Raw genomic sequence first — 16826 nt, forward strand, 5'->3', positions numbered from 1 at the left:
CATATAAACAAAACCTTGCTCTTGTTGTATGCTGGGTGCCAGGACACTCTGGGATCGCAGGCAATGAAATGGCAGACCAAAATGCTGGAGAAGCGGCTCATCGGGATATCATTGATGTAAGCTGGGTACCTGGTGTAGATATGAAACCTGCGGTACGAAAGGTGCTTCATAACCATTGGCAAGATGAGTGGGACAAGCAAGTGGAAAATAAGCTGCACCTGCTTAAACCGCGATTAACCAAACCTTTCCCACTGAAGCTTGATAGACACACCGAAGTCACCCTAGCACGACTCAGAATAGGACACACTTGTGGCACACACAAACACCTATCGACTGCAACTGACCCACCGACGTGCACACACTGCGGTGAGAACTTAACCGTCGGACATGTCCTCATTCAATGTCCCGAACTTCACCGAGAGTGAGTAACTCATTTTAGGGAACTCTACACACACCATATACCACCCCATCCCTCGATGTTCTTATCAGAGGAGGCTCTTTTTAACTTTAAAAGAGTGCTTAATTATCTTGCTCAAGCTAACTTTCTAGATATCATCTCATTCCATGCTAACCATCAGATTGTGCCTCACAGATGAAGTACAATCTGATGCACATAAGTATGTCTGAGCTCTCTTGCACTTCTTGGATGAGCAAGAATTTTACAGCAAGGGACTCGGTCAATCCGCAACAATTTACCATGTGTGCCTATAACCAATGCATTTAAGACTTTATATTTCTCTTCATAATTTTAGAATTCATTCACTAGTATTTATAGATTTGTCTTACATGTAGGCCTCTATACAACCTCTATTTTAAAGTCGTAGCACCAAACCCACAATTTTACTAAACAAAAACACATGTCCTGGCGCTCTTTGGCCTTAGATGCCCTTGCGCCATTAAACATCAATCATCGTCATGTAATGACTGTTGTCACTTTAGCTTCAACTTGGGCAGTTTTTGTATACAAGGCCTGTGGTGACATGAAGCTGCACTGATGCAGTGCAGACCCAGTTTTGACATTTGCCTTTCTCGTGCAGAATCACCATGACATCCGTGCGAGGCCAAGTCGTTCAGCTGTACAAAAATGTGAGTGCATATTTTGTACTGAATTTTCGTTGAATAATTCATCACCACTGAGCTCGAATATTAGACTTCACGTGAGCCTTGCGATTGGAAGAGGAAGCATTTGTTGACAATGTAGCTTGAATGGTGGCATGACAGCCATTCTGGGTCACCAACGATTTTTGAGGTTATTGTAGCTTCTCATTTTGCAGCCTCCCTCACATGTAGCTGGCAGATGTGAAGGCAAATCTCATGCCCTGTTTCATAGCACTCCAAATGCTGTTTGCGAAATAAGGGAGAATGCCTTGAGTGAAAGTACTGTCACATGACCATAACTAACCAAAACACTTTATCGAAGTTGAGAAATGCATTTGATGTTAAAATACTCTTTTCAGAAATACTTTGCAGCAGCAAGTACATTCAGCAGAAGTAGTGTTTTTGGCAGTAAAAGATAGTCTTTGATCCCCTTCACAGTGCTGCCTGTCCTTCTTCAATGCCTTGCACTGCAAAGGCTACGGTGGAGTGGAATGGTGTCCACAATGCTCAGAGTACTGAATGTCTCTGTGGCACGCAGTTCAAGTTTGATTTGGATGTTCATGTAGATGCCATTACTTCTGTATAAGGGGCCTACGATGCGCCCAACACAACTTACAGTTAGGTTCATGGTGTCTCATGCCTTTGCTGTGCTACAGTGTACTATGTCTGCATTTTCTCACGCTGAGTGACATGGGTAGCACATTTTCTTTCTCACTTATCTCTGCAGCAATCGCATAATGTCCGAGTGTCAAACGAAACATGTTTGGGTTCGCTTGTGCGAGTACGTCAGCACTGTGCACATCGGCTAAGCGATGGATGCTGCTGCACTCTGGACTTGCGTTGCTGGACCATGATGGCTACACACCTTGAAGGTGTGCAACTCAGGAAGCAGACGACCTTTACCAATCAGATGCGGGCGCTCGGGCCAGCTCACCATGTGCTTGGAGCCACGTCACCCACAAAGGCTGCATCACTTGTCCTGTGTTCCTCCCTTTTTGTGTTGCCATCATTTTCCATGCTGATTCAAAGAGAGCCAGTCAGAGCACATGGTTGTCTTCAGCGAGCCACAGTGAGCAGGCTCATCATGACATCACGCGCCAGCCTTGGTATCTATGCTATGCAGCGAACCGACGCTGCTACATGCAACTGTAGTGCCTAACTGTAGTGTGTATTTCATCATAACTGAGAGCTAGGCAAGTTGGTGTTGCCCCATCTTAACAAAAAACAAGTGTGAAAAAGACGTGGACGAGCAAAGAAGATGAAAGCACACCATCTCGCCCAGCTCTTATGCTTTCTATCATTTCTTTGCTTCTCACGTCTTTTTCGTGCTTGTTTTGTTAAAATATAGCATGTATGTGTGTATAGCCAGTATAGTGTAACATTTGCTAGGAGTGCAACAGTGCTAGAGTGTCCGCTCGTGCTCACGTGTTCTATTCTAGCCGCGCTATGTGGTGTGGATTGGCTTTGCCTGGCACCAGCTTGACTGCAGGGTGTCTACCAACCAGTAAAACCGGGACTTCTCAGGGATATTGAGTAGTCTTGAAAAACTTGGGGGAAACTCAGGGAATTTATGCTTCTATATCAGGGAAAATTAGCTGTAATTTTACTAAAAGGGAACGAAAGTCGCGGTAATGCTGGCTCGAGTAACAGACAGGAATCGTAACGAATTGTCTTTGACGCCCGATCATCGGCTGGAGGACTTGCCAGTGTACAGTGAACAACCGACTTTTCAGATGGCTTCGCAGTACCACCACATACCCCATAGAGTCAACGTATCAGAAGGTCTGAAATTTCGGACACAAGAACCCTTTGCCGTTCGATTTTCCCGAGTTTTTTGCCGGGACCGCCAGTCCGAAACAGCATTAATCAAAGCTACCACCGCAGCCGTTTTGATTACCACGCCGCCTCGAACTGGCGCTTTCGCACACAGATTCTGCGGCAACACTAGGCTTAGCTGCTTCAACGTTTGCTATTAAGCTTCTTTCTGTTGGGTGCAGTGTTTTTCATTGAAAGAATTTGCCGCTGTCGGCAATGGCACTGACTCTGCATTTCTGGTCCTCACGATGGGCTTCGAAGCTCGGAAAAAACGATGCATTGCATAATGCCGGTTCCCGAAAGTTAGCTTCGCCTCTGCGCAGAAATGTTACTTTGTAAAGCATACGCAAATGTATTGCAGTGAAGCATAACAAGCGTGTGAAGGGTCTATTGCCACGGGACACAGTATGTACAGTCAACGACCGATTTTTCGGACCCTAGGGAAAGTAAAAACGTCCAAAAATTCAGGCAGTTCGAAAAAATGAATGCATGCAAAAAACGCACTCTAGAGGTAAAGATCGCACTCTAGATCTAGAGGTAAAGGGCGAAGTACCACGTTTCTGAAACCCTGCCAAAGCATCAGTGGAGTGGCTATAAAAAGCATTCAAAAACTCTGTATGCAGCCAGCAGCCGGTTTTATTGCTGCAGTGGCTTGAAGAACTTGTTGATTGTTGTTTGGACGGCGTTCCGGTTGCATGCCATCATATTCACCTCGATCTGAGCAAGGGTCATGTCAGCACTGTACACCGATGAAAGAGTCAACAGTGCTCGCGTCAACGCGGCGCTTGTAGGTGGCGCAGGCATTGGCTCCTCATTTTCAACATCGGAGTCTTCTGAATCCCCCACAACCTGACTCCTTGCTTATGCCGAACTCCTTGCTCACGTCAGCCTGCGATGGGCCGCTCACGACTTGCTTAATAATGGCGGCTTTCTTCTCCATTGTTAACTGACGGCACTGCTTTCCGCGCTTCGATGCTATCAGCGAGGACGACGAAGACGGAGTGGGGGGCCGTCAAAGGCAAGCGAAATCCTCAAGCTGCGAGCAGTGGAGTTCGCAGACGAGCGTCGAAGCACCTACGCCTAGCGTCGCAGAGCACACTTGACACAGCAGCACAACCACACACCACACTAGCCAAAACGTGGCCTACGGAAACAAATGAAATGGCGCCGCTCCAGAAACTCCGCCGGAGGCGGTAGCGGAAGTGCGGCGATGAACAGAACCAGCGTGGCCTGACCAAATCGGTGTGTGAGGGCCAGATTTGGCTAGTTGTGGTTCAAAGCGGGGATATGCTTTGGCTGCAAGTCGATTTCCTGCGCAAGGACACTGCGCAAGGAGCCAAAGGACCTTCGTCACGTGAAAAAGTCCGGAAAATTGGACGGTGGGAAGTTTCAGCGTCCGAAACTTCAGATGTCCTTATACATTGATTCTATGGGGCTCGTGGCAGTGCCACGAAGACGTCCGAAATATCTGGTATGTCCAAAAATTTGGGCGTCCGAAAATTCAGTCGTTGACTGTATTCCTTAATTATACATGCATGCACCCGGTATCTACTGTCACAGTCCGAGCACTGATACGACTAATACATGTACCGACAGGCCTTCAGAGCTTTTTTGAATGTGCCTGTGGCAGTTTGAGTCCTTAAAGGAAGTAAAAGACGTGCGTTCTTTTCCAACTGGCTGATTTTTCGGACATTTTCTTGGCCCCTAGGGAGTTCGAAAAATCGAACGTTGACTGTACAACTAACCAAAAAGATGCTTCAAATGGTCTGTGGGGCAAACAAGTTGGGGAAGGAGGATGAGAACAGAAAGGACCTACGCATTGAGGAATGAACGGGAAAGGAAGCGTGCTGCCACCGTTCTGAAGGAGCTTGAGCTCAAAAAACAAAGTTCGCCGATGCCAAGATGCAGGTGTCCCTCATCCAAACGAAAACAAACTCTTTAAAGCAGTGAAACACAACACTGAGGCATAGTGCGCAGGCTTGAGAGTATGTCAGGGCTGTTGAGGTTGACTTACCAGCTGTTGAGAGAGAATCTCCATTGTGACAAAGTTCTGGCCTCATACCACTGAGCTTGCTATCAGTTGATAGAAATAGCTCATATTCGAAAATATATGCTTCTTTATGCATCTCCTTTTTATTCGTATTTTAGAATGTCCGACACGATTTGCAATTTCTTTTGAAGGCATTTTATTTGCTGTGCATTTTACTAACCCCTCCCTTCTATTCTCTTTTTGAAGAAAATAAACACTACTGCTTAGTATTAAACTGGATCAAGTAATTTTTTTTAAAGATTTTTCACATGCTTACTAGAGAGTGACAGCATCGGATGACATGGTTTCAGCCCGTCTCGACATAAAACATGATTCTGCGTCACTCAGGGAATTTTGCAAAGACACTCGGGGAAAACCTGGAAAGCTCAGGGAATTTGAAAATGTCAACTTGGTAGACATCCTGGACTGACAGATAGTAGGCATGTCCAGATTGTGCAGTTGGAAGCACTATCAATAGATCATTACAAAGCAGTCTTTGCCAAGGTGTCTAGCCAGAAGCAGCCAGGAGTTAACGCATGCTGGCTAGAGCACGTGTGGTTAGACTCTTAAGTATTATGTGGTTTGAGCCTAAGTGAGGAGTGCTCACTGAAATTAGCAAGACCTGATGGCTGCCACACTCATGTGCAGTGACGCAGCGTTTTGGGTGTGTTGTATGACATGGTGAGGCTTATAGCACACAAATGGATGAGGACACAGAAAGGCGTGGTACGCATAGGCGCTAACACAGTGCCTTTGTGTACCATGTCTTTCTGTGTCCCATCCTTTTGTGCGCTATAAGGCTTCCTACTGATGTGCAGCGAGTGTTGCCAAAATTCCTATGCAGGCAGGTGCAGCTGAGTGTGAGCAGGAGACAATGGTTGGATTCTTCAGGAAGTCCTTAATTATTATCAAAATCGGAAATGATTTTCGCTTACTTAAGCCTGTTTAGTAAACTGCGTCGGAAAAGTGTACAGAGTGACTGTAGGAAGACGTGCACTCGTCCAAACACTTTTCTTGATTGATGTCAGCTATTGGCCAGCAGCAGCCATGTATGGGAATCTGCAAGATTCCCATACGTGGCTGCTACTGCTGCCATATTCCCAACTGCCATAAGCTGCCATATTCCCAAATATGGCAGCTTCAAAACAGGTGAGGAGAAGGCCTTTGTTTGAAAAGAGTGAAAAAGGTGACTGCAATCTGTTTGTAAGCTCCACACACTGTACATGACTACAATATTTGGCTTAGATATTTGAAGCAGTGTGTGCCAGCTGTGCACTCCATTTTTTCATCAAGCTAAAGGGGTGGTTTGAGACTCCTTAAAAAAATCTTGTTGTTGTGCCCAGTAAGATGAGCAACTCTGAAATCGCAATGATAGCAGTGGTTGTGAAATCTCAATTGCTGGGCATCCACTACTTTTGCATGTGCATTCCAGAGGGAACCATGGGGCTTGTCTGCTGCCAAGAATATTCACACTTTTTTTGTAAAAAAAAATTGACGCAAATTAAGGGGTGCGATCATTACACGGGTTAAGTTTCCCGTGAAAATAATTTTTTTTCATCCCGCATTTGCTGCGGGATTACAGCAAGTCAAGCAGGTGGCTGCCGCTGTACAATTGTTCAAAAATAACGTACAGCGCGAAGGCCAAGGACAGCGATAGGCGACATACACAGCGCTGTGTATGTCGTCTATCGCTCTCCTTGCCCTTCGCGCTGTACGTTATTTTTGATCATGAATTACCAACTAGCCCAAGCAACCACCCTAGTACAATTGTGCTGTAATAGTGCGAAACACCAAAACAAAAATGGCTGCCGGCGGAGCAAACCAAACACGCTGAACGTGATTTTTCTTCTGTTGAGTACATAATGCGCATTAAAACAGTTTCTTCCATATCAGTAATGAGTAATATCGTTAATATCGGCAAGTTTGCGACAATAACATACCCATGTCCACTTTGAGGTGACAGAAACAGAGATGGGTGGGCTTAGCTGCTAGTAACATAGAAACACATGGTGGGCATGCTGTGCAAACTGCGGCATTTGTCTTCACTGCTACCCTAATACGGCATGTTTCCGCTGAGGGTGGGCAAATATCTTAGCTGTGTTACAAACGTTGGCATATGAATAGGGTAGACTCCTAACGTGTCAGTGTAAACGTGGTCACTATCATTCCTGCTCGCAATTTGTTGCGTGCCCACAAGTGCAGTCGAGAAGAATCAAAAGGCACCTTTTTTGTCGTTGTTGTTGGCCAAAACCATCATGAAGCCTACAAGTAATAAAGCTAAGGCAAGTTTGGTTGTAGCTTTGTTTTTTTTTCATGTAAGTGTGGAAAGTGATGAAAGGAATGAAATGGGGCATCTGCTTCAGAATGTTTGGTGCGTGCAGACCACTTGGTATGTCTTCAAGAGTCGTTCGCGTAGCATTTGACAGCATTCGACAAATTGTAAGCGCACTCATCATTAGCTAGACTTGGCGCATCACATATCGCTGCGACAAGTTCGGGGTGCGATCATTACATGGGAAAAAAATATATAATTTTGACGACAAAATTCAGGGGTGCGATCATTACGCAAGTGTGATCATTGTGCGAGTAAATACGATATTTGCATCGTGTGCAGTCCTATTTGTCAAAACTCTTCGCTTTGTCATTTGCAACAACATTCAAGAAATTCCCAATGCAGAAGGCAGTTCTTGTGCCAAGTGTTCAGTTTATATCAGTAATAATCTGGTGAGAAACTAGCAAAAAGCAATGTGTTCTCATCGACGTTGCACTGCATTGTGGGCCTACTTGACATACCTTGACTTTTGGCTACATAGATACAGTTGCTGACCGATAATCCCAACACCGATGATTGAACTTGAAGTTAGAGTTTATTCATACACAAACCTAAATACATCAATCTAGTGTACAGATGAGGGTCCCACAATAATGTGACCCTTGGTTAGAAACTGCAACAGAATTGTACAATTGTTGGCAGCATAACAGTGGATGATATAACGGTATATTATTAGATACATGAAAACCAAATGTTAGTAGAGAAAGAAACCCCAGAAAATAATGCTCTTGTCCGATGTAGTGTAACAGAAGTAACAATGGAAGTGTGAAAAATAACACACTGATTTTAAAGGTAGAAGAGCAAACAAATAAAAAAGAACAGTTAGATGTTTTTACAAAGCAGAATAGTACCTGCTTAAATATACAAATATTTATATGGGAAAGATATCAGAGGCTTGCAGAAAATCTTTCAGCAAAGCTTTGAAACACCAAAATGTAGGCAGTATTTAAAGTGAAGCAGGAAAACGATTCTAGAGTTTAATGGTAGCAAATGTAGATGTTTTTCTACCACAGTTAGTGTGAAGAAATGGTGATAAAAAGTTCATATAATTAGAAGCAAACCTATAGTCGTGTACAACTTTAGAAGGCAGTGGCATTTGCCTCTCAAAGGTGGATACACCTGAGCCTCCACCAATCGGCGCGCCCTCTAGACTGATATCATGAGCCCGATGGCCGGTGACTCCGCCGACGAAGAACATGGCAGCCTGTGCTTTGAACAGACCTGAGTCGTGTCAGAGACTATTCCTGTAGTTGCGGAGGCAATTGGTTGCCACGCATCGATCACATCTGGGTGGGGCCTCTCCTGTCAACAATATTTAGGTTGTACCAGGCTATAGCGGGGTTGCCTAAAACATCAACATACCTTTACTTCATGAAATAATTGGCTATTGTTGCTTGCTGTGCGCGAGAAATTTGCATGGGAAGCACAATTTTTCAGAGTTCTTGTGGGTGATGCAGTCTGCGCAGGCTGTCGGGAGAAATGACACAGATGTCCTCCAAAACTTTAAGGGTGTCATCGGCCTCTTTAGCAGTGCAGCATGGCACTTCACAAGCATCCATGATGGGCACATTTTCGCTATCAGAGTCGGGCTCTTGGTTGCCTAGGACATCCAGTTTTTTTGTCGTTGAGGCGACAGGCAACGGCAACGTCACTATCAATGTGGATATATTCGTCCAGCGGGACGTCCGGAGGCAGAAGTCTGTCGAAGCGGCTGTCATCTTCCTCGGCGTTTTGGTTAACATCCGCATCCTTGGCTTCCAAAGAATCACCGTCGCGGACAAAGCCTCGTTGTCGGAAGCAGTTCACAATTACTGGGGGCGGCGTGTTGCTCCACACATGCGCCACCATGTGCACTGCACTGAGCAGAGTTACATCATATTTTTTCTTTGCCTCCATACAGAGCAACATGCACTTGTCTTCTGTATTGGCCTTTCACATACTGAATAATTTCCTGATCATGTTAGGCGGCAAAAAAAAGCAGCTGTATGTCAGCCCCGACACATAAGTGTGCACACTACAGTTATCTAGAACAATTAGCGCTTTGCGTGATGTTGCACAAAAGTGGCAGTCCAGTTCGCACAGCCAGGCCTGAAATATCACTGAGGTCATCCACGCCTTTCGATTTGAGTGACAGTCTAAGGGAAGTTTCTTTATGCTTTTGAAGCATCTTGGCTTTTCTGCTTTGCCAATTATCAAAAGCGGTAGCCTCTCCCTGCCAGTCATGTTGGCACCAGCAAAACTGTTATTGCTTGCTTCGTTTACCGCCAACACAAGGGTCCCCCTTAAATGTGACGTTTTTTTTCAGCAAAGCTTTGTAGTAGAGGGCCGTCTCATCTGCGTTAAAAATGTTGCAGGCATCATAATCGGCTAGGCGTGCGGGTAATCCGGCTTTCCAATCTTTGACAACGCCTTCATTGACAGCCCCTTTCTTGCCTCACACGCTTCGGAAGACCAGGCTGTGTCTTTTCTTGAATCGGTCGATCCAGCCTTTCGATGCCTTGAAGTCTTCGGTGCTGCGCTTCAGCACATACTTTTTGTCCTGCGCACAGATAAGGGGGCCACTCAAAGGCAGCTGTGCATTGCACGAATCGGCAATCCATCTTAACAACGCTTCAAGTTTCTGGTGCACTGCCGTTCAGTCTCTTCCTGTTGTCAGCGAACTTGTTGCTTTCGTACACCTGAAGAACCTCCGCTTCATTTTTCACATGCGCACTGAGCGTGCTTCTTTTCATGTTGAATTTATTCATTATGACCTGCCGAGGCACCCTTACCTTTATGGCTTTCAATATTTCTACTTTCGCTGCCAAATCCTTCGCCTCATACTTTGCCCGCTATGGTGAGGCATGAGAGCACATGGTAGCGTGGCTTGCACGGCGCGGCAACGAAGCGACGGATACATGCACAATGTCAACAAAAAACTAAGTATCAATGGAAAAAAGAAAAGCGCAAACAAAATTTAACACACGCAAAAAAAAAGTTCCGCCGTCCTCGCACATGCACCTGACGCAAGCTGATAAACACGATAAAAACGACAACTAAAAAAAAAAACTGCGCAGCTCCGCAACCACACAACACCACAAGCAAAAGACAGTCAGAAATTGCAGACAGCAATACAAAGCAAAAACATGTATGTATAGTTTAGGGTTCTAGCATAGACCAATAATCACGGTGCCGATAACCATAGTGATGCAGAGGTAGTGCCAAGTGCCAAAAGCTACTGCATAGCCAGAAGTATGTCATTGCCGCCTTGTTTTTTGAGCCGTAGGTTTGTCTATTATGTAGCAATAAAATAAGCATGGCGGCCTTGACGTATTTCTGGCCTTTCGGCACTTCCAGCCATAGAGTTTCTAAATAAATACCCTAGAGGAAAATGTGGTGCTAGTGTCTATGGGGTGTCAGGATTGGGGGCTCAATCCCATCGTCCGTGGTCCTTTGCCAAGATTGGAGTACGGCATGAATTCGAAGGTAGCTGGCCCATGCCGTCGTCCAACTTATTTACGCTGAGATCGTTGATGGAGTGAAGAACTGCTTCTCAACGAGAACGAGGAAAAAGGGTTTATTTACAGAAATTAACTCAGTCTAACATGACTGCTTGAGAAAAGAGTAACAGTCCAACATGACTGCATGAGAGAAGTGACTCAGTCTAACATGACTGCTCAAGAGAAGTGACTCAGTCTAACATGACTGCTCAAGAGAAGTGTCTCAGTCTAACATGACTGCTCAAGAGAAGTGTGTCCAACATTCGCACAACCACAGTTTTTATACACTCGATCCGCCGGTCCTACGACGCGGCGGCTGTTCGTTTACACATCACCAACTCGCAGCTGCTCTGAAGACCAGTTTACAGACACAAAGGCACACACATTCCGAAGCCCAAGCGACGGCGTTGAAGGGGGTGCCGTTCCGGAAAGTATCGACGCCGCTCGAGGGTCGCTCGTTGTTTTGCGTCATGCAGAACCGTGAGAAGCGCAAAAATAAGTCGTTCCCGCGGTAGCTTCTCCAGGCGTGTCAGATCAGCTCCGCGTTGGGGAACTCTGGAATCATTGTCCACACACCAAACTCGTCCCGTCACAATGTCGAAGGGGCTGGAGGAAGGCGGCGGATTCCAGCGCAAAGGTCGCTCCTTTGAACGCCTCGCAGCTGCAGCGACGGAGAGGGGGAGGTGCGCGTCTTGCACCCCTTGTCGTAATCGGGTGGCAAGGTGGCAATCTTGTTGCGCAACTCGCCATTCTTGACAGCGCCTCCATGGCCCGAAAAGTCTCGACTGTCTAGCGCTGACAACCGCTAGGCAGGAAGAGAACGGCTGCTGGTCAGGGGGGGATTGATGTCTTGGCTCGCAGCGACCACTTGTGCATTGATGTCACCGCCCCAAAACATCCAACAAGGACAGGCAACTGCAAAATGAACCCCACAACACGGCTCTGCGCCGAGATGACGTGCATTGGCTCTCACTTTAGACTCACTAGGCTTCAAAAAAACAACATAAGTGCAGAAACAAAAAAAAATGCTGCATTTCACTATGCCAATTTCTGAAGCAAATTCCTGCTGACAAATTCAGCAATCAATGGAGGGAAATCTGCTGAATGAGAGGGGATCTTTTTCGCTTAATAAAATTAACACTAGTAACCCTAAAATTTAGGCGGGACCCCCAAACGCAGAATTCAAATTAGCCTGCTCAAACCATCCGCATTGCTATGCAACTTTCCCTTCTTATATCTAACGGAGAAGTTGTACTCTTGGAGAGTGAGGCTCCATCGGAGCAAGCGGCCGTTTTTGTGTGACATTTGATTGAGCCACGTCAGAGGACAGTGGTCGGTCTCGAAGATGAACTTCGCTCCGTACAAGTAACACGACAACTTCTGGGCGGCCCAAACCAAACAAGCGCATTCCTTCTCTGAAGCGCTGTAGGCTTCCTCTCTTACATTTAGTTTACGGCTGGCGTAGAGGATAGGATGCTCCTCGTTATCGTCGCCGACTTGACTAAGTACCACGCCCATACCTCTGTCGCTTGCGTCGCATTGAACTATGAATTCCTTTGTGTAGTCTGGCGCGCGAAGCACAGGGCGAGAAACCAATAGCGTTTTCAAACTTTGAAAAGCGTTCTCTTTGTCCTTATCCCAGTGTACGTTACTCGGTGCTCCCTTTCGGAGGGCGTCTGTTAATGGACTTGCCAATTGCGAGTAATTCGGAATGTACCGTTGATAGTACCCCACAAGTCCCAAAAATGAACGAACGTCCGTTTTCGTGCGCGGCTGAGAAAAATCTCCAATCGTAGCTATTTTCAGCTCAGCCGGCCGTCTCATGCCCTGACCAACAACATGGCCCAGATAAGTAACCTGCGAACAACCAAACCTACACTTTTCCGCTTTCATCGTTAAGCCGGCTTCCCTCAACCGTGAGAACACCTGTTTGAGGTGCGATACGTGTTGTTCCCAGCTGTCCGAAAAAATGGCTACATCATCAAGATAAGGTAAGGCGAACTCCTGCAAGTCCTTTAGGACAATATCCATTAACTTAGAGAAGCTAAACGGCGCGTTCTTCAGCCCGAAGCTGAGTGCGAGAGGGCGAAAAGTGCCTACAGGCGAGATGAATGCAGCATAGCGGCTGGCACTTTCTGAAAGGGGAACTTGCCAGTACCCCCGCACGAGATCTATAGTTGAAATGTATTTAGCAGCGCTAACTCTTTCAATTCGTTCCTCAATGTTGGGTATCGGGTACAGCTGATCCCTAGTGATCGCATTTAACTTCCTGTAGTCAACACACGGACGAGGGTCCTTGTTAGGGGTTTCGACGAGTATTAGCGGTGACGTGTAGTCACTCTCAGCGGGCTCAATAACTCCCAACTCTAGCATGCGCTGTATCTCTGCCTCCATAATCTCTCTCTGTCTTGGAGACACCCTGTAAGGTTTTGATCTTACTGGTTCGGTAGAGGTCAGCTCAATTTCATGCGTTATCAGTTCGGTTCTACCCGGCCGATCGCTGAATCTGTCGAGATATTCCCCTAACACCCCTTTTAGCTCATCTAGCTGCTCGGGTCTTAGAGCATGCGAGCTTACCGAGTGTTCTACTACTTCTTCTAGGCCGATTTCAGAGTTGGAGGTTGCCCTATCCTCCTTAAACTTGGTACCGATGCCATCCGGCTCTTTGACAGTATAGTTAACGACTCCGCTCCGCTCTACATACGGCTTCATCAAATTACAGTGATATATCCTCACTTCCTTCCTGCGACCGGGCATTCTCAAAGCGTTTGCTTTCAAGTTCCAGTTGCATTTTCCTTAACTGAAACTCGCGATCTTTATCGCGTTCCTCTCTCTCTTGCTTTTCTCTGTCCCTTTCTTCTCTTTCTCGGTCCCGTTCTTCTCTTTCTCTTTCCCGTTTCTCTCTCTTTTTGAGAAGTTCCATTCCCATTTCAATATCTTCCTCACTGGCCTGATTGGAAATTAGCTCCAATAATTCCGATTTGAGCATTTCCTTGCGTACATCTAGGCCCAGTTCCTCACCAACAATCAACAACTCGTCTCTCAGCAATGTCCTTAACTCCATGACTGCTGCTTTACTGCCTTGATTCTGCTCTCTAAATCTAGCTAGGAAAACGCAACCTAGCTAACACACAACAATCTAGCTTCGCTACTGTTCTAAACAGAACAACCACAAAATGAAGCCTAGAGAGTCAAAGCAAAAACCAAGCACTCACCGCAGATACAGCACCATGTCGCAAAGTCCATCCCACCGCTGCCACCAGTTGTCAGGATTGGGGGCTCAATCCCATCGTCCGTGGTCCTTTGCCAAGATTGGAGTACGGCATGAATTCGAAGGTAGCTGGCCCATGCCGTCGTCCAACTTATTTACGCTGAGATCGTTGATGAAGTGAAGAACTGCTTCTCAACGAGAACGAGGAAAAAGGGTTTATTTACAGAAATTAACTCAGTCTAACATGACTGCTTGAGAAAAGAGTAACAGTCCAACATGACTGCATGAGAGAAGTGACTCAGTCTAACATGACTGCTCAAGAGAAGTGACTCAGTCTAACATGACTGCTCAAGAGAAGTGTCTCAGTCTAACATGACTGCTCAAGAGAAGTGTGTCCAACATTCGCACAACCACAGTTTTTATACACTCGATCCGCCGGTCCTACGACGCGGCGGCTGTTCGTTTACACATCACCAACTCGCAGCTGCTCTGAAGACCAGTTTACAGACACAAAGGCACACACATTCCGAAGCCCAAGCGACGGCGTTGAAGGGGGTGCCGTTCCGGAAAGTATCGACGCCGCTCGAGGGTCGCTCGTTGTTTTGCGTCATGCAGAACCGTGAGAAGCGCAAAAATAAGTCGTTCCCACGGTAGCTTCTCCAGGCGTGTCAGATCAGCTCCGCGTTGGGGAACTCTGGAATCATTGTCCACACACCAAACTCGTCCCGTCACAATGTCGAAGGGGCTGGAGGAAGGCGGCGGATTCCAGCGCAAAGGTCGCTCCTTTGAACGCCTCGCAGCTGCAGCGACGGAGAGGGGGAGGTGCGCGTCTTGCACCCCTTGTCGTAATCGGGTGGCAAGGTGGCAATCTTGTTGCGCAACTCGCCATTCTTGACAGGGGGCTCTCCTGAGTGTTGCCTCAATAGACATTGGAATGATGGGAAGTACAGGCTTCGGATTAACTTCGATCTTTAGACCAGCGGCGTTTGCTTGCGGCGATGTAAATGAAGCTATCCTTAAATATTCTCATGTAAAATGTAATTTTAGTTCTGCAGTGTCTTATATAATGTGCAACACGTTACATAAACTTTGAGATGACTGAGATTGAAGCCTGGTTTACCATGGTTTACACCAGGACACACCAGGGTATGTATTCTTGTGCAATTCTGTTCCTGATTTAACGGCAGAAAATAAATATTTATTTTTACAACAGCAATAACAACCACACATGTACTTATATAAAAATACTCATAAACTTTTTATGGAAATAAAAATTTTGTATTGTGAGAAAGTGGTGACCCTTGAGAGGAATGCTACAAGTGTCATCTGCTATGACACTGGCTCGCTGTGAATGCGAGACTTTTCTTGCAGACAGGCACTTGCGAACTTTCTTGCTCTTTCGAAACGCTGCGTCAACTGTCACGATTGCTGACCGTCTTCAAGTACTTTTAAGCACATCTGCTGCCCTGCTAGCAGGGATGCTTGAGGCCTCCTGAGTATGCTTTATATTATTTTACATTGACGTACCGCTTCCGAAGCATTACAGCGTGGCTTTGCACTTACCCACTTTGCGACACTAGACTACAGCCAGGAAGCAGCAATCTTTCCTGCCACAAGCACGCATTTCAATGAGCACATAAACAAGCAATGCATAATGAAGCCCTCAAAAAAATTTGATTGTCAAGCCAACAACTGTCTGTCTTGTATCAATAGTGCCTTCTTTTTCCTATATACTGAAGTTTCATAAAGCACGTAACGGTACAGCGCCAACCTAACATACTTGGCAAACCAAAGTCCAAACGGTCAAAACACATTCTTTCAACGTTTACGATGCCGTCGCTTTCTCGTTAGGGCTTTGACACCACACCGCAACACGAGCATTGTCTCAGTCACTGGCCCAGCACGCTATCGCCACTTCGAGCAACAGAACAAAGGCAGAGAGCATTGCGTTTCACTGTGCCACTGCAGGTTATAGAGATTGCGCTTGAGCGAAACCAAAACTGCTAAAAAATACTTGTAGACCAGTTCGCCAGTCAACAGAATGCCACTCTGTAGCCTGTACTTCTCATCATTGCCATGATCACAGCGCCAGATTTCTCTCTAGTTATACTAATATAAAACGCTATGCTCCCAGCACATGCAAGCATGGCCTTTGAGATCGGCGCACGCTAATCGGAGATGCCATCGCTGCTGGTGCGATTTGAACACCTCCTAGTGCCACCCAATTCTATATGCCTCACGTGCCTCTGAGCTCCGTGAACTGTCCAAATTAACCGAAGTACGACCAAATATGTCCGAATTAACGGGAGTTTCGTGCCATAGGGTTATGTACAGTCGACCAAAAAAGTTTACGGACCATGGGGTGTCAGAAAATGCTAAATATACGAGCTGCCTTTAAAAGTAGCCAGTAAAACCGCACATCACAATGTTGTTCGTATATACCAGTAAAGGCTGGAAATGGGAATATCAGGCTGCATTTGGAGGCTGCGGAGATATTCCGCTTTTTGTCAGGTCTCTTGGTCCGTAAACTTTTTTGGTCGACTGTACATGTTTGACGGAACCAGATGGTGCGTCCGAATTTCACAATTAACGGGGGCTGAATTAATGAGGTTTTACTGTACAACAGTAACAAGACATTGCGCACCTAGTAGCACCATCAGCGTAACATCTTTATCTGTTATGGATGGTACAGAACGTTTATCACTGATCTGTGAGCCGAGAAAGAATTTCATGAGTATGTGCTTGCTATTGGTGGCACTAAGCCCTCTGAAGCAATGGGCAGGGGACCTGCTTCTTATTTCTTTTATCTTCTTATCGATGTTCTTATATGTAAAGGTGGCATGACAGACCTTCCTCTGTAAT

General features: G+C 46.1%; 1 protein-coding gene across 4 annotated transcripts in view; it reads left to right on the forward strand.

Annotated features, from left to right (window-relative positions):
• LOC135920831 (electron transfer flavoprotein regulatory factor 1-like) overlaps positions 1–16826 on the forward strand; it is a 73857-nt gene that overhangs the window by 32714 nt on the left and 24317 nt on the right. For all 4 annotated transcript variants that reach the window (XM_065455098.2, XM_065455099.2, XM_065455100.2 and 1 more), the window contains one exon: positions 1038–1086. In XM_065455098.2, the coding sequence (XP_065311170.1) occupies positions 1045–1086 (42 nt within the window). In that variant the 5' untranslated portion in view covers positions 1038–1044. The remainder of the gene's footprint in view (positions 1–1037; positions 1087–16826) is intronic.

This window comes from Dermacentor albipictus, chromosome 3 (assembly GCF_038994185.2).
Source record: "Dermacentor albipictus isolate Rhodes 1998 colony chromosome 3, USDA_Dalb.pri_finalv2, whole genome shotgun sequence".
Lineage (NCBI taxonomy): Eukaryota > Metazoa > Arthropoda > Arachnida > Ixodida > Ixodidae > Dermacentor > Dermacentor albipictus.